The following is a 19,843-nucleotide window of genomic DNA, read 5'->3' as shown; positions in this document are numbered from 1 at the left end:
AGATGATAGCACTCTCAGCTCCAGCACCATGTCTGCCTGCATGCCTCCATGCTCCCTGCCATGGTGGTGACAGACGGAACCTCTGAAACTGTAAGCAAGCCACCACAGTGATATGTTTTCTTTCTAAGAGTTGCCACGGTCATGGTGTCTCTTCACAGCAAATAGGAAACCCTAACTAAGACACATATTTATATCAGACAAAACACTCATACCCCCCCCCCTTAAAATATAATCCTTAAAGACAGTTCTGTGGTTTTGCTGTGTGCTGTAATTCGTATAAAACGCTGGTTACAGATAGTACGGGGTAGTTGACGTGTGTTGCCTAATCACCTACTGAAGATCCATGAATGAGGTACTGTCTAGGCCCTAGGACACTATCCACCCCTATCTTCCACAAATGTTAGGAGACCTGTGTATCCCCATAGCCTGTGCAATCAGAAGCATATGAAAAACCATACATTTGTCAGTCATCCTATTTTAGCTTTCTCTCAGGAATGTAATGGTTTGGACAGGTCAACACTGGACAAAGAAATAGATCGTTTTACCCCTTAAGTTCTTCGGGATAGGGGAGGATTATTTTCTGCGTCGGGTGACAGCTTTGAAATAACATGGGCACGCAGTAAATCTGGCATATTTAAGTCGTACACGGTGGTATACTCCCACATAGGCGCACATCCTGCGATCCTCGGCGGAATGGGAACTTTTCTAGGGCTGCAACTAAACACCGCATCAAGGGCCAGTCTAGGATGGTGGACGCTGAGCAGTTAGTTCCCTTGGGTATCCCGTATCCGTGAGGTTGTCCCAGGCAGGGCCCCCAGCCGCCGGCCTTGGCCGGTCCGCGGCTTTGGGAATGGCTTGATGTATAACTCCTCTCTCCCGACAGGAAACCCCTTCCGCGTTCTGCAAACCCAGCCTCTCCGCTCTTGCAGGAGCGGGCTGCCCAAGACCACGCCTCCCAGGATTCCCGGCAGGCCGCGCGCGCCTGCGCCGGCCCTGGCCGGAAGGCGGAAGTGCCTGGGGCTTCCGGTCGGCGTCCTCCGCGCGGCGTGCCCGTCCGTGGTGTTTCTCCGGTGAGTGGCGTGGGCCTCGGGCGCAGTTTCGCGGCCGGCGGCGGAGGACTGGCCTCGGACCCTGCCTCCGCTGCGGCCCCTGGCCTCGGCCCGGCGGTGCGGGGCTCGGGAGGGCGAGCCTCGGGATGGTCACGGCGGCGCCAGCTCGGGGTTGTGGCTGCCCGGCTTGGGCTCGCCCAGTGGGTTGCCGCCACCCTCCCCACGTGCGGGGCTCCTTAGACAGCCGGCGATTGCTGGCGATCGGAGGCTGCTTCACCGAGCCGTCCCCCGGCGCCCGCAGCCCGCGCTGTCTGCAGCGCCGCGGTCCCCCGGGGTGGGGTGGGGGATCCAGCGGCGAGTAAGGGTCGCTCGACCCTGCAGTCCGCCCAGGGCGACGCTGCTGGCCTCGGGTGGAAACTGCATTTAGGGAGGGAGGGAGGGGTGGCCCAAGAGTCCGAGGTGCTGAGTAGAGCGAGCCTGGAGGAGAGCGGCTTCCAGACGCAGCAGCACCGTGAATGCGGGGGTACGAACGTGGGCGTGGTGTGGGGCTCGGTGCGGGCTCCCCTGGAGAGGGAGGGTGAGGTCAGAGTGGAAGGAGGCTCGGGAGTAGCGGGGTGAACTCTGATGCCTGAATACTCCATGTCATTAAAGGATTTTTAAAAAGCCGGGCGGTGGTGGCCGGGCGGCGGTCCATATCCTTAATTCCAGCACTCGGGAGGCCGAGACAGGCGGATCTCTGTGAGTTCGAGACCTAGCAAGAGAAACCCTGTCTCGAAAAACAACAAAGAAGAATCCTTTTAAAGGCAGAAAGCTATGCCCTAACTTTAAAAAGTTCACACAAAACACGTTGTGAAGGATTTAATAAGATTGGGAGCTGGAGCAAGGCAGAAGAGCAGTAGGTAGTTTTAAGGCCGTTTATTAACTTTTGTATCTACTAAGCAGCTTTGAGAATGGATTGATTTATAATTTGTCACTGGCCTGTCGGGGCTTGGCAGTCATGTATTTATTTAATCGCCGTATGCTCTGTGTTGATCCTCACTTATAGAAGACATCGTAGGTTATCCTCCATTTGTCCCGATACCGAAGAGATCGCCGCTCGGCCGTTTCCTTGATACTCAAGGGTGTGAATAGTAAGCTTTCTTGTTTGTTTTCGTTGGCCACCAGGTAGAGCATGGCTAAAAGCTTACGGAGTAAGTGGAAACGGAAGATGCGGGCAGAGAAGAGAAAGAAGAATGCCCCACGGGAGCTCAGCAGACTTAAAAGTATTCTCAGAGTTGACGGTGATGCTCTGATGAAAGATGTCGAAGACATAGCAACTGTGGTGGTCCCCAAACAGTGCCAGGAGAAAATGCAATGTGAGGTGGACGACGAAAAGGGTGAGCGCACGTGCTTTATTTACATAATGAGAAAATGAGTCCGCTTTCTCTTATGGCCTTTTTTGTTTTTTTTTAATAGCTGTCTTCTTTCCATCTCTACTTGCCCCTAATATCTGTCAGATCCAAAAGAAACTGGGGACAAATGGCTATTTGTGGTGCCTATTAGGTAACAAAGTGTTTGCTGGCATCCTGGCTCCTCTCAGCTTTCCTCATCCCTCTCTCTCTGTTAAACTTCACCTCAAGGGTTTCCCTATCCCCAGCTTCTCATTCCTTTATAACCCTGCCATTTCAGCCTCTCTCTCTCTCTCTCTCTCTCTCTCTCTCTCTCTGTCTCTCTCTTCACCTGTTCCTCCTTTCTTCTATTCCTCTCTCACTCTACACCCCCCACCCCTCTCCTTTCATGGTCTGGTTCAGTCTACTGGCCATGTTTAATCTCCTACTGTCTTTCCCTGCTCTGGATTTTTCCAGATGCCTCTGGCTGTACTCCGCCTCATATCTACAATAAAAAATTTCTTTTCAACTATACCTTGGAGTGGTCATGCCCTCACTTTATACATCTAACATACCTGTTATGTTCACATCTTTGTTCTTTGAAAGCTTATATTTCTATTGGAGATCCCGTGCTAAACTGTTTTAAAGTCAGTGTTTGGGAATAAGCATGTCTGGGTTATTTAATGGATCCTCAGCAATGATGTAGCCGCCTGAATGCCCCAGGAACTGACAGTACTGTAGGAACAAGCTTAGCGAATGGAAGGTCAGTCAGGATCTGGGCAGGTGAGAAAGAAGCTCTTACTTTATTCCTCGAAAGACCCCATTCTCATTCTGTGAATCCTACGAACTTGTATTAGTACCCTGGAAAATCACAGAATCCTACTTTTTGTGGACGTATTTTAGAGACCTCTGTCATTATTAGTCATGGTTTAAATTTGGAGGCTACATATCATGCCGGTTTCAGCAAAGAAAAGGCCAAAGGAAGCACTCACAATGCCACTCTTAAAGACAGACCTGTGTTTATGTCTCAAGGCCAAGGAGAACAGTGTTCATAATGCTTCTTACCCTAGATATCAGCACCCACTCTCCCAGGAAAGCCTCTTTGCTCTCTGTCTCTGTCAGTCCCTTTGTTTCGGCTGCCCCTGGGAGATGGAAGCGAGTGGTCTGGCGTGGCGGTCAGTGTCCTTTGGTCACAGCGTCACTGCCCATCAGCTCCTTTCACTGTTGTAACCAGACGGGACGGTGACCGATTCTGTGTGTGGTAGTGGCATGTGAGTACATTTGTGATGTTTGACTACCACACCTCTGGTTCCAAAACTTTCTCATCCCTCTAAAAGGAGGCACTGCACTCAGTTAGTGGTTTCTTTCTCTTCTTCCAGCCCTAAGACTGACAGCCTTAAGGATCTTCTGTCTGTATAGATTTCCTCTTTGAGCTGTGGCATGTAAATAGAGTCATAAAATGTGTGATCTTTTCTAACGTAATATCACATTTTTTAAATTTCATGTTTTAGCATATATTAGTACTTCCTTTTAAAGACTGAATACTAGTTTGTTGTATATACTACATTTTATGTCTCTGTTGTTAGTTGGCATCTGGGTCACTTTTATGCTTCTATGATCTAGTAAACCTTAGTGTCCAAGTTTTTTTAAATACCTGTTTTCAGTGCTTTGGAGTATGAAGTTACAAACAGAATGCTGGGTCATGGTAATTCTTATTTTCTACACCAGCCAAACCATTTTATATGGGGTCTAAGCATTCTTTATGAATTTGGGCATCAGGTACCCATACACTCCTGAGTCTTGAGTGATCCTTTACTCTTCTCTTGTGTGTGTTCTCTCTACTTCCTCAATTTCCTCTTGGAGGATCTTAGTATGCTATTATATTTTTCTGCTTCCAAAATGCTTTATTTTTAACTTTGACTATTTCTTTTCTTATAGCTTCCTGTTCTTATTGGGGATTTATTTTTATCTCATTGGGGGTATTGTTTGCTTCTGAAATTTGAAGAGCAGTTTGTGCATTGTTTATTTTTTTTTAAGTTCTCACCCCCTTGCTGTCATCCTTGTTTCCTTCCATGCCCCTCTAACAGTTTTCGCAAATGCTTGGTGAGTTGTTGATATTTAAGTGAGGCACTGAAATGGTTAGAAGCCCAGGTGGTGAAGGAACCATTGAGATTGTAGAGAAGAATTCTCTCATTTTCTGCCTGAAAAATGTGTTGATGCACTCATTTTTATAATATTTCAGAAGTGGGAATAGCAGTGGAGGTGAGGGGAGTCTTCCTATTTAGTTATATACCTATCAGTAAAGCTTGACTCATCTACGCTCAAGTCCATGCTTCTCTTCATGTCCCTCTTGCAGCTGCATACCCAGTTTCTTAGACCAAGAAATGCAGTCATCCTCTCTCATTCTTTTATCCCTTGTCTAAACCAAGGCATCACTTTATAATCAGATGTTTCCTATCCCGACTGCCCAGTCCCAAATAAACACACAAAGGCTGATATGAATTATAAATGATCAGCTGATAGCTCAGGTGTATTACTGACTAGCTCTTGCATTTTAAGTTAGCCCATATTCCTTATTTACACGCTGCACATGGCAGTACCTTTATTAGCATGGCACTTTCATTTCATGTTCCATCTGTGTCTAGCTGGCAACTCCTGACTCCGCCCTTCTCCTTCCCATCATCCTTAGTTTGATCACCTGCCTATACTTCCTGCCTTCCTACTGGCCAATCAGTGCTTTATTAAACCAATTCGAGTGACAAATCTTTACAGTGGTCCGAAGGCTTATCCACAGCATTACTCGTTATGCCCACACTGCGTGGCCAGCAGTTCTTGCCCATTCCTTGGTACTAGCTTTTGACTTCCCTCTCTGCTCTTCCTCCTGTCTTCTCTGTCAACATCTTGATCTTTAAAATGCAAGTCAGGTTTTCTCACTTGCTTGCTTAAAATGTAACTTTCAGGGCTGAAGAGATAGCTCAGTGCTTGGAGCTCTTGCGGAGTTCAGTTCCCAGCTCCTGTGTCGGGTTCACAACTGACTGTGACTTCAGCTCCAGGGGCCCTGACCGCCCACACTGCTTTCCTCCATGGGCCACTGTACATACATGCACGCACAAGTGGACTCAGGAATGTGCAGCATCGGGGTTGATTGTGTTTACTTTGCTGTGAGGAGTCAAGGGATGCTATAAAAGAATGTTTTCCCTTTTTTGACATCAGACTACCTGTAGTTCTGATGTTCCTGCTTCATTCATGTGCTTTCACGGGGTTGATTTTCATGTATGAATGTTAACAGCTTTTCATTTTATTATTGTTTTTCATTTAGATGACACAAAAATGGAGACTGAGCTGAAGAGAAACAAGAAGACTCTTCTAGACCAGCATGGACAGTACCCAGTGTGGATGAACCAGAGGCAGAGGAAAAGACTGAGGGCGAAGAGAGAGAAAAAACGGGGGAAAAGCAGAGCCAAGGCAGCGAAGGGCCTGGCCTGGTAGACCCTCGAGAACTGGAAAGTGGTGGTGCACGTGCCTTTAATCCCAGCCCTCGGGAGGCAGACAGGCAGAGCTCCGTGAGTTCGAGGACAGCCTGGTCTGCAAAGCAGGTGCCAGGACAGCCTGGACTGTTACACAGAGAAACCTTGTCTCGAAAAATCACACACACACAAAAAAAAAAGAAAGAAAGAAAAACTGGAAAGTGTTCATGGGAAAGAAGTTCAGTTGTTAGGAATGTCTTCACTGATTTCAGCTCCCACTGAATGGAAGCTATTTGTTTTCATATTTTAGTTTTGTCTTAGATCTGTAATTCAAATCCAGAATAATTGATTTGTTTTGGGAACTTGAATAAACTACCTTCCGTGATGAAGAAAATTGGATGCTGCCTGATGTTTGAGTATTATCAGACACCACGATCTTGTGAGCATTACTGTGGTTATAATTACTTGGTTTTGCAAAATGGCAATTATAATCAATGCCTCAGATTAAACATGCTTCTGCAAACAAAATGTGGACAGAAAGCTAGTATAGTGACATGTTTTAAAACAGGGTATCAAGGGGCTGAAGAGATGGCTCAGCAGTTAGGACCACATACTGCCCTTGCAGAGGACTCCTGCTTCAGGTTGAGAGGCTCAACCAGCTCCAGGGGGTCCACCCTCTTCTGGCCCCCACTGGCACCTGCACTCATGTCCACAAGCTCCCCCACACAATAATAACTAAAAACGAAGTCTTGAAGAAAAGGATGTCAGTGGATCTTACAAGTAGTACTTACTTAGAGTTTCTATTTTTATAAATCATAATAAAAGGTAGTTTGTGTGTAGCACTTACAGTTTGACATTTTCCTTTATGTATATTTAAGGTTTCTAGTTACTGAGAAGCACAGATGTCTTTAATTTAGGTGGACTATAACATGTACAGATTACTGTGCTTTTTAGGTAATTAAAACGTCGTGGGTTTTTTTCTGAAAACAAATGTTCTTCAGGTTTTGTTTTTTGTTTTTTTTCTTATTTTGGTTTTAGGAGACAGGGTTTCTCTGTGTAGCCTGGACTGGCCTAGATCTACCTGCCTCTGCTTCCCAAGTGCTGGGATTAAAGGCGTGTAGCACTACCACCAGGCAGTGAAGTTCAGTTTTATATCATGTAGCTTAAAACAATGAAGTGCAGCATTTCTCAGAGTATGTTACTCAGACTCAGTATTTCCGGGTGTATGATATATATTCATCCATCCATTTGAGAAATGGTTTGTATATAAACACAAGTATTAACTAGCTTAGTGTTAGTATTGTTTTATGAAGAGAGCTGGCATTGGCATGACTACTCTTGACTCCTTATGTGCCAATAAGATGAGTTTTAGTTGAATCTGTCTCAACATACTTTGTTAATTTCAATCATTTAAATTTAATCTAAATTTAGCATTCCGTCTGAAATTTCATTCGAGTCAGATTCACCACGGTGTGTTGAATAAAACCAGGAACTTGGCAAACATTAGGAATGCTGAGAGCTGTGCACCTGCTCAGAAAAAAAAATTAACTTCATGTGGGGAAAAAAGAAGAGTGTATTAGAATAAGATTACTTGGCCCTGAAACTGCCGAATATACCACTGGGCATCGAATTAACCAAGTGCTAAGGAAGTAAGCTACAAAATAATGCTGGATGATAAAAAAGAAAATTTTTTTGGTTTTTTGAGACAAGGTTTCTCTGTGTAGCTTTGCGCCTTTCCTGGATTTCACTCTGTAGCCCAGGCTGGCCTCGAACTCACAGAGATCCACCTAGCTCTGCCTCCCGAGTGTTGGGATCAAAGGCGTGCACCACCGCCCGGCGATGTTTAAAATTAGTGTAATAGGTCCTCCTCAACTTAATAGTTCATCAGAAAGTTAGTGAATCGTTTCAAAATAAAATACACTTTTCTGAAGGCGGCACGAAAAGCCTGGGGATGTGGCTCAGTGATAGAACACTCATCTCCAGCGGGTGCAAAGCTCTGGGTGTGATGCCGCCTTTGACAGGTGGAAAGAAAAGGGGCTGGAAGGTGGAGAGCGCTCAGGCGTCCCTTGTTGCTGTAGTTGTGATGGGGTGTGTGTGTTGGGGGGCGGGAATAGATACATACGTGCATGAGATAAAATGCCGCAGACATTAAGCCATTGACACTGAGTTATCTGCCCTCTTTCATCATGGGCATTGTCAATGTTAATGTTACTCCCTTGGTTTTCATTTGGTTTCAGCAGCATCCTTGGCTTGCTGGAGTTGAAGACATCACTTCCAGGAATCTATACATATTTTTCCTGTAGCTCGCAACCTCACATTTGAGGAGAACTCCCATCCAGGGCCTCTCCATGATGTTCACCTACAGTGGGTTGTGACACTTGGTCACTCCAGTTATAACTTACAAGTTAGAGACTGGGGGATGGCTCCCTTGGCCAAGGTTTACTAAGAGCATTAAGAACCCCAGTTTGGATTCCCAGCACCCACATAAAAAGCCAGGCCCAAGAGCATGTGCCCCGGAACTAGGGAGACATAAGAGGGTTCCAACAAGTAGGCCAGGGTCAGTGACCAGGCCACTCATCAGAAGGCATGTCACCTGGGGCCAACCAGTCTATGCAAATGAATAGGCTCAGGTTACCTCATCTTTAAAAGAAGTGATATGAAAGAGCAGTTGAAGAAAACGCCAGTTGAGACCATCCTCTCCCCCCAGCCTCAGTTTACCAAAATCACTACCCAAAATGCTTGGGAGTCATGTTCTAGTATGTGATGGCCTCATGGCTTCTGGAAAAAGCAGCTGCTGTGGAGAAATTAGTACCTTCTACCCTTGGGAGTGGATCACAACCTCGAGTTCCGGATCGTGTAGCTGCTGGGCGCGTCTATCTCAGATTTTGGCAGAAAATCTAGAGTAGAATTCCAAAATTCAGTTCAGGGGTGTGATCAGCTCTTTGTCGCTTTACTTCTAAAGGCAAATACTTGGAGAAGCACAGTGTAGCCCTTTAAATCTTTTATGTAAATAACTTTTCTTTACAAATTTGTCTTTGGTGCGTTCGGGAGAGTTGCTGTAAGACCACCAGGGGGCGCTCAAGCCAAGCAACAGACCACTTGGATTAGACTGAGACTTGGTTAGAAACACAATGGAACTATGTTTGCGCTCTTAAAGAGATTAAATATACACAGGGCTAATAAAAATAAACATTTAAAATTATTAAGTCATCTAATTCAGAAACCTATGATTATGCTGCTAATGTTATCTATACTCGAGGACACTGAGGCATAGGGACAACTGTTCCAAAAGTGCATTCTAACAGTGATTCTGCCTTTCAAGAGCCCAAAAAACTTCCCAGAGGGAAACGGTGATCTGTGGGTAGAGTACTTGTAACTTGGTTCAATCCATGATGGGATCAGGTTGAAGCAGGCTCAGGTTAGATCAAGAACACGCTTTAGTAACAGAATGATTTATAGAGTCCTTCCTTCTCAGACCTCTGAGTGGAAGCCAGACTGGATTTCTTTCCGGAACACTTCATTAGAAATGTGCCAAGTGGTCCGAACGCAGGCGCAGGCCAAGTTTACTAGTGACCAGACAGCTAAGTAGAAACAGTGTGCCTGGCAGCGGAAGCTCTTGTGGATCATCCAGCAGGGTTTTTGTTTGTTTTTGAGACAAGGTCTTGTGATGTAGCCCTGGCTAGTCTGGTACTCATAGATCTAGCTGGCCTCAAACTTGCAATAAAGCCTCTGTCTCCCGAGTCCTGGGATTATAGGCGTAGACCACCATGGCGGAAGGTCGGTCACATTTTGTTGGGTTGCTGTCACATGAGTGCAGATACACATTTTCCTCATTAGTGCACAGATTACTTAAAGTACACAGTGACGGTAAAGAAACTGAATGTCAGCCGGGCAGTGGTGGCGCACACCTTTAATCCCAGCACTCAGGATTTCTGTGAGTTCAAGGCCAGCCTGGTCTACAGAGCGAGATCCAGGACAGGCACCAAAACTACACAGAGAAACCCTGTCTCGAAAAACAAAACAAAAACAATAAGAAGTAAAAACTGAATGTCTTCAGAATTTATATCCATGTATGGACGATATGAGTGTTAGGAGTTGGAGAAGAGAAATTAACGATCTATAAATGATTAGATTCAACTATTGGAAATGTCCTGGAGGGGAAAGCAAGGAAGGATGAGAGGCTTAGGATAGAGAAACACTGGAAAAGAACAGCCAAGCATCCAAAGACCTCAAGGGATTGCCAGATGGAGGCAGTGCCCAGCTGTAATGCAAATACTAAGCTGTTGACTGATCTTTCTAGGGAAGGAAAATTGCCAGAGTGATTCAAACTCATGCTAGCCACACGTATGCTTTTCCCGTGTTTTTCTAGCATATAAAATCTTCACCGCAGCAGACACAAACCGCTTTTATAAGCATATCTTTGCAGATGGCAGGGGACTTGCAAGTACTTACACCACGTCAAAAGCCACCCTGCATCCCCAGGACCCGGAGGGGCTCACAGAGGTCAGTTTGGGTCCAGTTCCGTTGATAAAAGGAACCATAAAATTTACATTGCTCGGGATGGCTCCTCAGGTAAGAACATTTGCTGTGAAGCCTGAAGACCCGAGTTCAAATCCTTAGCACCTACATAAAAAGCCACGCGTGGTTTCCTGCTAATAATCTCGGTGCTATGGGAGGCAGGTCCAGAGATGGGTTGGCTGCAGCCTAGCTCTATGTTCAATGACAGACCCATCCCAAGGGAATGAGGCAGAGGATGACAGAACAAGATTCCCAGCGTCCTCCACTGGACTCGGCTCATGCCCACAGGCATGTGCCCCAATGGGCACAGCACACAGATGCACACACATGTGCATTGCTCTGTATGCAGCCGATTCTCAAAAAGTTTTATTTTTTCATTTACTTTAAAGCAGAGGGGAAATACAATGTGATATCAAATAAGACTCAGTTGATAGGGTCATAGTAAAAGCAAAACGTTCAAAGAATGCTTATTCTGCTAAATACCTCACATTGATTAGTGAATCTGTAAACCAATGCTGAGAAGTTCCTACTTCTGTCCCTCGTTCAAGTGAGTGGTTTGGAGAGGAAACGTCCAAAGTCATGCAAGCGCGGATTCAAGGGCAATGCTGTCCTCAGTAGAGAATGAATATCTAGAATGGAAAATTGTGGAGACAGGCTGATCCCATCTACAGAGGAGCCTGTATCTAGGATGCCGGGGGATGAAATGGCCAACTGAGGCTGGGGTAGCTGCTTGGTTGGAATGTAGCTGAAGGATTAAAACATTGGACTTCCAGGTTGAAAGCTTCAAGCCTAGAAATACCATGTAGAAAGTTGCGCTTAACATATTTTATACTTATTTTGCTCTCTTCAGTCTTTTGGCCCTCCACGATTATAGACTTCAGTATCTTTATGGTGAAAAACAACAAAATCTGAAATCTCCATAATTTCGTTAATGTTAAATCTGGTACTCATTCAACTAAGCTCCCAATTAAAGTATGGAAAAGCACTATAAACATCTGCTTTAAACAATGGATGGGGTGAAGACTTTCGAATTTTCATTTAAAGAACGGCATAGCTTTCTAATATATTCTGCGCATACGTATTAGCTTTTCCTAAAGCAATGGATTGACTTGGCATCATGCTATCTTATGAAACACTTTCTCACCCTCATGGTGTGTCTTTATAGTTTTCAATATCAGCAAAACCTGTAAGTGGTCTTAGTCGGGTGTTGTGTATCATTGTACAGTAACTGCAAGTCCATATGGAATCTCTGATCCGTGTAATAAAGTACATTTGTCATGGATCCTGTGATCTGCATACCTTTCAGCCGTTACTTCATAAATCCGTTCCATCGGAGGATTGCTTTGTACGGCAGTGGTGGAAGCTGCTTTTAATAAACTAATATTTTGTGTCTTTTATATGTAATCAACAGGGAGTATTATAGCCTTGTGCCCCTATGGAGAAACATTCCACTAAACTTCTTTTCTCTTGACAATAATGAGGAAAAAAAAATAGCTCAGGAAAGGCACAGATGTTCATGAACACATGTTGTTTTCTCCTAAAAGTCAGCTGAAGAGCTTTTGTATTGTTCCAGATTAAAAAAAAAAAAAAAAAAAATTCCTTCAAGAAGAAAGAGTTTGAGATGTGTGATGGGGAGAAGACAGATACAAATTTCATCAAGAGTCCGACACGGGGTGCGATTTGTTAAGAATCTAAGATGCCTCTCTTGGCTCTCGCAAAGAGCTGCTGATCGGGAGCAGAACCGTAGGCAGTTGGCCAGAGATTGGCCATTCCCGTAACTTCCTATTCAGACACACGCACTGCCTCATCATCCTTTGTTCCACCTCAAACTTCAAATGAGCAGTGTCTTCGGACAAAGCAGATACTTAATAATTCAAGTACAAAGCACACACCCTCGTGCCCTCTTCCCTGGGGGTTATTAAATAGGGCCGTTGTCTTGCTGGAGTGTAGACGTGTCCTCCAAGTGTGTCAGATTGACATCTGTAAAGAGAATGTTATTGGGGGAAAAACCTAAAAAGGGAGCTGTGTGACTTAGGTGAGTTTGGTGTGAATGTTCTTTATAAGGCTATGAATCTTTAAGAAGAGTTGTCATGAAGAGAATGGGAACCAGCTGTTCCGGATCTCCACTGAGGAGACAGGTTTCTGACTGGAGCAGAAAGGATTTGGGTGAAATATAAAGAAGAACTTTCTGGATGTGAGTGTTACGAAAAAGCCAGGTATGTACTGAAAAGAGGCGGCTGGATTACCTCTGAAGGAATGCTAGAACACGGGAGTAAGAAATAGAGGGAGGGTAGGGGGAACGTGGCCCTCCTTTAATGAGGATGGCTCACCTAGAATTCTACCCAAGGACTCGGAGTCTTTATTCTCCTTCCTCACACCCACATCTCAGGTTATGAGGGTTCAAGAAGTCGGAAGGAAGCGAGGCCTTTGCTTTGTCCTTTGTCCTGAGAACCGCAGGTCTGGAGGTCCTTTCTGAGTCTTCCTTGGACGGAAGCACGGAGGTGAGACCGAGAGGCAAAGACGCTGCCCTGCGGCTAGGTGCCCACCACCGTCACTCAACAGAAACGCACAAACGGTGCCACACGCGCTTAGGCTTGGTTGCTTGCCTGGAGTGAGCGGCCTGCTGGGGGATCGGAACACCTTCTGCGTCCCCCCGAAGGTTAGCTGGTGTCAAAGTCCCCAGCAAGACTGAGGGGCTCGAGGCTGGGCTCTACTTTTCATTTATCCCTTCGGTTTAGTTTATGTTTTTTGACTCTGGGTTGTTAGCCCGTTCCTACCCTCGTTTGGTCCTCTGTTTTCACCTCGTGTTAAATACTCTTTAATCCCCCCCCCCGACTTCAGTCTGTTTCCCTTACGTTGCTTTTCTTGTCTTTAAGAATATAGATGTAAAGCTGCAAGTCAAACACCTTTTTAAGCCATCAGACTTAGTTATCAGCATCTTTATAAATTGCCCCTCCTAGCGCGTTTCCTGTGGCCCGGCGGCCATGATGGAAGTAGGTTTCCGGTTCCTGTGTTGCCTTGCCTCCTTGCTGTCTTTCTCTGTGTTCCCCTGGGCTCTCCTTGCTGTCTTCCCTTCTGGACTGGACTCTGTAATGCTTTCATTCCTCCCTGGGTTCGAATCCCTGCCCTTGTCACACCACCACCCCTGTCTCCCCACCCCCCTCTTCCCTTTCCACCTCCATCTCCACTAGTTACTATTTATTTCCTCCCTTTCCTGTTCACTCTCATCTCCTAACATTAACTAGGTGCAATAGGAATAAAAAAATGTACATTCCAACAAACGTAGACATATAGACTGTCTATCATTTGTCAATAAAGTTTTATTGGCATGTAGCTACTCCCCATTTGTTCGTGTGGTAGCTATGGCTATTTTGGTGCTATGAAGACAGTTGAATGCCTGGAATAGAGATGTTTCTATGGCCTCCGAAGCTTACCTTATAACCTGTCCCTTAAAAAAAAAAAAAAGTTTGCTGGCTCTCGCTTTAGAATAGTTTCTGTGTTTATTAAACGAAAATCTTATTCCTTATTGGGAAATGTGTTATGTGTCCATTCTTTTGTTTTTCTCGTTTGTATTCCTGCCCCTTCCCAGATGCCCAACTTTCCTACTTCGAGGCGTTTACATCCTAAAGAGAAGAAGATAACGACGCTCACCCAATGGGAGGCGGCACTGAACGCTGTCATTTGTGGTGTGTTTGTGTTTAGATGTGTTCCCACCTACCATCTCCGAGCGGACTTCATTCGGCCTTTGAATTAAACAAACAAACAACCAAGGGGTTTTGCAGTTAAGCTTTTCGCAAATCCCACAGCTAATTTTCCTGCCGGTTTACAAACCAGTTTTGAAAATGTTCAATGCCAGACGAAGGGCTCTGTTTTAATTCAATACGGCACCTAGAATGCTGTTGCGGGTAACGGCATTCCAGCACAGCTGATTCGGTGGGTGGTCTTGCTGAAAATAGTTTCCCCAAATTCACTTGCAGGCTGCTTTCATTAACATGAAATTAATATGGACAAAAGTAGTCAAGCTCGAAGGACTTGAAATGCTTCTGAGATCACCTATTTTAACCCTGTGCTTTTCAACGGAGGAGGAAATGGGAGCTGATTTTCCCAAGATACTAGCCGTTCATGGGAAAGTCCAGGGACCCTGGTCTCTGTAGTTTCAGGCCAATCATTTTCTAAACCATAAATCCGTGACCACTAGTCATGCCAACAAGAAAACTCTAGCTAGTGTCGAAATTAATTGTGTTCTTTTCCATGACAAGAGCCGCCAGTGACTGGAACTGCCGTGTGCAACTAGGGATCCTTTTTGCAGACGTGTTTCTCCTGCAATTAACAGAGAAACCTTTTCCCATAAGTGACCTGACCTCTTTGCCTCACAGACAGCACAATACATTTTGATTTGAACAAAATTAAAATAAGCTAAGCAACAATAAGAAACGGTCTCTCTCTCTCTCTCTCTCTCTCTCTCTCTCTCTCTCTCTCTCCTTACACCTCCAGATAAAAGGCTGAACATGTTTTTCTTTACTTATAATTTATCTTTCTTGCTTGTCTGTTTCTTTTATAACTTTTGGTGTTTTTCTCATAAAATGTAACACATGTATGTTGTAGAACACTTAAAAATGCAGAGAAGTCTAAAAGGAAATGTAATCATTTGTAACCCAGCCACTCACAGGGTGTGTAGCTGTGTCTTTTCATAGTTGTTTTAAGACTGCATCCATTTCTACCCTCCTTTCTTAACTGTGCAGCCTGGGGATTTCCCCCCATGCCACAGGGAATTCTCCGGAAGTCTTGTCTTGAGGGCTGAGGAGGTAACTCCATTCTGTAAATGTTTGCCTTGAGAACATGAGGACACGGGTTCGATCCCCAGAAACCAGGCTTAAAAATTGTTGGGCATCTTCGCACAAGTCTGCAAACTTAGTGCTGGGGTGTGTGGGGAGATGGCGTGAGACTCAAGTAGCCAGCCAGACTAGCCCGCTTGACAGCTCCAGGCAAGTGAGAAACCCTGTCTCAAGAAGAGAGAAGAAGGAAAAGGAGGAAGAAAAGAAAGAAAGGTGGCAGGTGCTTGTGGAACAATACTTGAGGTTTTCCTCAGGCCTTCACATACATCTGCACACACATGCATGCACCCCCAACACACACACACAAGCACACACACACACACACACACACACACACACACACACACACAAGCCCACATGCACACACACATATGCATGCACCCCCCAACACACACACACAAGCACACACACATACACACACATATGCATGCACCCCCCAACACACACACACACACAAGCACACATGCACACACACAAGCCCACATGCACACACACATATGCATGCACCCCCAACACACACACACACACAAGCACACATGCACACACACACATATGCATTCACCCCAACACACACACAAGCACACACATATATGCAAGCACCCCCAACACACACACACAAGCACACATGCACACACACATGCATGCACCCCCAACACACACACACACACACACACACACACACACACACACACATTCTTTGAAAAATTGCATCATATTTTGTCTTGAGCAGGGACTGTATGTTTTATTTGTCTCCCTTTGAACGCGAAAGTTTTCTCCTAAAGTCGTCGTCTTTGATTTTTTTTTTTTTTTTTTTTTCTGTTAAAATGCTTCACTGTAACAGGGATAACCCGCTGTAGAGGTCTAATCCTTATTTATGTTCTCCTGGAAGAGCTCGGGAAGGGCACTTACTTCTCATCTGTTTTGCCAAACTGGTTTCCTGAAAGGTTGAAGCCAAAATCCCTCCAGGAATGTGAGTGCTATCCGGGCGGGCAAGCGGGGCGGGCAAGCCGGGGCGGGCGTCCTTGAAGTGCTGTCAGTCAAGGCTTTTAAAACATTCCTTTCCTCACCGTGCAGTCTTGATAGTTAACTTCCCAGGGCTGCAGAAGCAGATCCAAGCTTCATAACCTATTTACTTCCTATCCTCCTCCTTCTTCTTCTTTTTTCCCCCTATTTCCAATTGATATCCTAACTGCTGTAATCTGGCATCTGCCCGCATCTGCCCCCATCTGCCCGCCTGGAGGCTTCAAAGAAATAGCCGTTGATGGGATCAAGTGTCAGGAAACAGGGGTTCAAATCCCAGCCCTGACACTACTAGTATGTGACCTTGGGTGAATAAGTCAACTTCTTGGAGCCTGCTTCTCCAGCTTTAAAGTGGAAGTAGTAAAACAGGCCTTGATGTATGAGGCTCTCAGGAGAAATGTAAGAAATGCTTTTAATCTGCGGAGTACCGCGTGGGGGGTGGTACCGTGATGGAGGCTCCTCTTGAGGGTAGTGTGTGTGGTAATTATTAGTGCTGTCCACCGAATATTTCTGATTCCTCCTTTTATGTCCTTGCTTGAATTTTACATCCCCACCCTGTGCGTTTGCCTGTGGCCCTGTAACTGCCTTTGACAAGTGTAATATGAGCGGAAATAGCACATGTCTTACAGGGCAGAATCCTTCTGGAACAGGGTCCTCCTTTCTCAGCCTCTTGCCTGGCCTGCGCCCGCCCGAGGAGAAGGGAAAGGCTGCGGGTGGCTGTGGCTCAGGATGAAGACATGGGCCTTGGGTCTTACTGAACTCCGGCCCGAGAGTTTTGTAGCGTTTGATGTTAAATGTCTGTGTACTCCGAGTTGTGTACATTTGAGAAGATAAGAGCTTTTCCCCCACAAGTCACGTCAAGGACACACTACGCTTCACTGTGCCTGTGTCCAGAGCTCACCTTGCTTATCACCAGGGTATTCCCCACTGCAAGTTAGCCACAGGAGGCTGGGTCTTGCCCTACTGAGAAGGAACAGACATTTTCCTTCAAAGGGAGGTCACGGGGTCACTGGGCTGTTCCTTTGACAAGGCGTGGCCACGGCTTAAGTCCCTGTTTCTTTTTTTTTTTTTTTATTTTTTGGTTTTTCGAGACAGGGTTTCTCTGTGTAGCTTTGCGCCTTTCCTGGAGCTCACTTGGTAGCCCAGGCTGGCCTCGAACTCACAGAGATCCGCCTGGCTCTGCCTCCCGAGTGCTGGGATGAAAGGCGTGCGCCACCACCGCCCGGCCTTAAGTCCCTGTTTCTATCCTGCCTCATCCACTCCCTTTTTTTCCTGTCATGAATAGTCTTCTGTTACAGGTAAATGTGCTCTATCCATGCTACGTCAACTCCCTTTCCTTCATACTCCAGAGCTAGCACTTTAGAGCAGGGGCTACTCCATCTTTTCTCCCTGAATACACACACACACACACACACACACACACACACACACACACACTCATATACATACAAATACATATACACATACACACATATATACACACATATAGACATACACATACATTGTACACACATATGTACACATACACACATATAATATATATACTGTACACACACACATATATATACATACAAACACATATATACATATACATATATGTTGTGGAATATTATTTTAACTAGGCAAAGGTGTGTTACATTTGTTTAACAATGTAAGCATGTGTGTTTAACTGTGTAAAGATGTGTTGCATTTGTTTCACCTTGCCTGCCTAGGGCACCCTGATGCTCTAATAAAGAGCTGAATGGCCAATAGCTAGGCAAGAGAAAGGATGGGCGGGGCTGGCGGGCAGAGAGAAGAAATAGGAGGAGAAATCCGGGCTAGAGGAATGGGAGGAATGAGAGAAGAAGGAGGAGAGAAGGAGGGACATGCCAGGGGCCGGAAGCCGGGCAGCCGTCAGCCAACCAGACATCGAGACAGCAAGAAAGTAAGAGAAGGTAAAAAGCCCACGGCAAAAGGCAGATAAAGACAAATAGGTTAATTTAGGTTGAAGGAGCTAGCCAGAAACGTGCCTAAGCTAGGCTGAGCATTCGACACTGGTTGATGACCAAAAAAAAAAGCCTGGTACACATACATACACATATATACACACATATAGATATATACATAATGTACATGATACATACACACATATACACATATATACACCTACACACAGGTATATACTCCACCGTGTGGATATACCACACTCTTCCCTTCATCAGTTGGCGGATGCTTGGATTCTTCCCCTAAGCATCTCCTGAGAAGCCCAGTGTCAGCTCATCTAACGTCCCCATTCTGAGACAACCTTTCCATCCGGAAACTCTCTCACGTCAAGTCCTTGTCTGCCTCAAAGTCCTTTGCCCGGTGATGAGAAACGTTGGCCGGATGGGCAGGAGTTGAGAAACAAAGGGGCTTCCGTAGACACTCTGGGTAGGTGCAGTTCAGGTCTTTTTTTTTTTTTTTGGTGCTTTAAAAAATTATTCTCGGTAAATGATTGCAACGCCATAGACTTTGCATTTAGGTAGCTGATTTCAGCTGCTGCGTCCGTGTGTCTCATTCGGAAGGTTGGTGGTGTCAGATGCACGAAGGTCCTCGGTACCCTTTCTTGTCATGCTGACCTCCTTTTGCGATGTGATGATTTAACTCCTGGGTTTGGAAAGGTGGCCTCTTCCATTTCTTTGGCACCAGAGTTTCAGTTTCCTCTGGCAGGATGCCGCTCTACGGTTCCGTATATCTTACATTAAAATCAGATAAAGAATGCACATGTCTTAAAGAACTGAAGGCATATTTGGCAGTCCTTAAGACAGTTCCCTTTACTCTCTGCTTCTTCCAGCATCTTCTAACAGAATATGATCGTAGCCAGGCTTTCGTTTAGTGCCTAACAAATTGGTTAGTCTATCAATTCCAGCTTTGCAACCTGCCTGCTATTTTAAAAATACATTTGATCCTAGACTATTTGAAATAGGATCTCCCTGATGACCACTGATATCGTAATTATGCATACTCACTGCTGATATAAGCTATAACACATATGTATCAATTTATGTCAACTGTTGATTTTTAAAAAAGCTCTCCAGGGGCAGAGTAGGAAGTTTTATTCTCTCTAAATATTCTCTCTCTGTGTGCCTGGGCTAGTTGGCATCCTTGGTTTAAAATAGCGCAAAATAGTTTCACATGTGCTTACTGTGGGATCTTAATTCCCCGAGATTTACAAAGCGCAAATATAATCTTAATGCTGGACTTCACCTCACAGGTTTGTTTTATAACGTTATTTCTCGTTGCACTTCCGTTTCCTTCCTAAAAGTGTTAATAAAACACTTGCGTTAGAATTGGCCAGGCTCCAGAATCTGATATGATCTCTCTTCAAGTAAGTGATAGAGCCTGTGACAATATAGCACGGGGGGATCTTTGGATGTGGCCTAACTCTTCAAGTGAGGAAACTCAGAGTTCCTCATAGAGTTAAATTAAGGTCAGGCCTGGTTTCCGACACGAAGTTCAGATGTATTGGCAGATCCCCATGCTTGCATTTATTATACTGTAATTTGGGGCTTAAAGAGTTATATCCAGTCCATCCCCAACATCTGGATAGTGTTTATAACGATCACATT

At 45.2% G+C, this 19,843-nt stretch overlaps 2 protein-coding genes across 3 annotated transcripts; one reads left to right on the top strand and one right to left on the bottom strand.

The window, feature by feature from the left end:
- Window positions 1–741: 741 nt before the first annotated feature.
- On the bottom strand, window positions 742–2,101 carry LOC114693340 (basic salivary proline-rich protein 2-like). The gene is made up of 2 exons (XM_028869666.1): window positions 2,089–2,101; window positions 742–1,613 (listed from the first exon to the last, which is right to left on the bottom strand). The coding sequence occupies exons 1-2, from the start codon at window positions 2,099–2,101 to the stop codon at window positions 742–744; spliced, it is 885 nt and encodes a 294-aa protein (XP_028725499.1).
- On the top strand, window positions 988–6,282 carry Llph (LLP homolog, long-term synaptic facilitation factor). Of its 2 annotated transcripts, none has more exons than XM_028869609.2 (3): window positions 988–1,070; window positions 2,214–2,425; window positions 5,736–6,282. In XM_028869609.2, the coding sequence occupies exons 2-3, from the start codon at window positions 2,221–2,223 to the stop codon at window positions 5,903–5,905; spliced, it is 375 nt and encodes a 124-aa protein (XP_028725442.1). In that variant the 5' UTR covers window positions 988–1,070; window positions 2,214–2,220; the 3' UTR covers window positions 5,906–6,282. The 2 variants fall into 2 exon arrangements, with proteins under 2 accessions (XP_028725442.1, XP_037052631.1); XM_037196736.1 differs by lacking the exon at window positions 988–1,070 and adding an exon at window positions 1,549–1,572.
- Window positions 6,283–19,843: the final 13,561 nt, after the last annotated feature.

Source organism: Peromyscus leucopus, chromosome 18 (genome assembly GCF_004664715.2).
Source record: "Peromyscus leucopus breed LL Stock chromosome 18, UCI_PerLeu_2.1, whole genome shotgun sequence".
Lineage (NCBI taxonomy): Eukaryota > Metazoa > Chordata > Mammalia > Rodentia > Cricetidae > Peromyscus > Peromyscus leucopus.
The sequence above is the reverse complement of the archived record's forward strand: the minus strand, read 5'-3'. Positions and strand labels throughout refer to the sequence as shown.

What these genes read in the sequence shown, in the direction of transcription:
- Llph (XM_028869609.2), top strand. Translation starts at nt 2,221, where the DNA reads ATGGCTAAAAGCTTACGGAGTAAGTGGAAACGGAAGATGCGGGCAGAG. An exon ending in TGAGGTGGACGACGAAAAGG is followed by an intron (nt 2,426 to 5,735) that starts GTGAGCGCACGT and finishes TTTTTCATTTAG; the next exon opens with ATGACACAAAAATGGAGACT.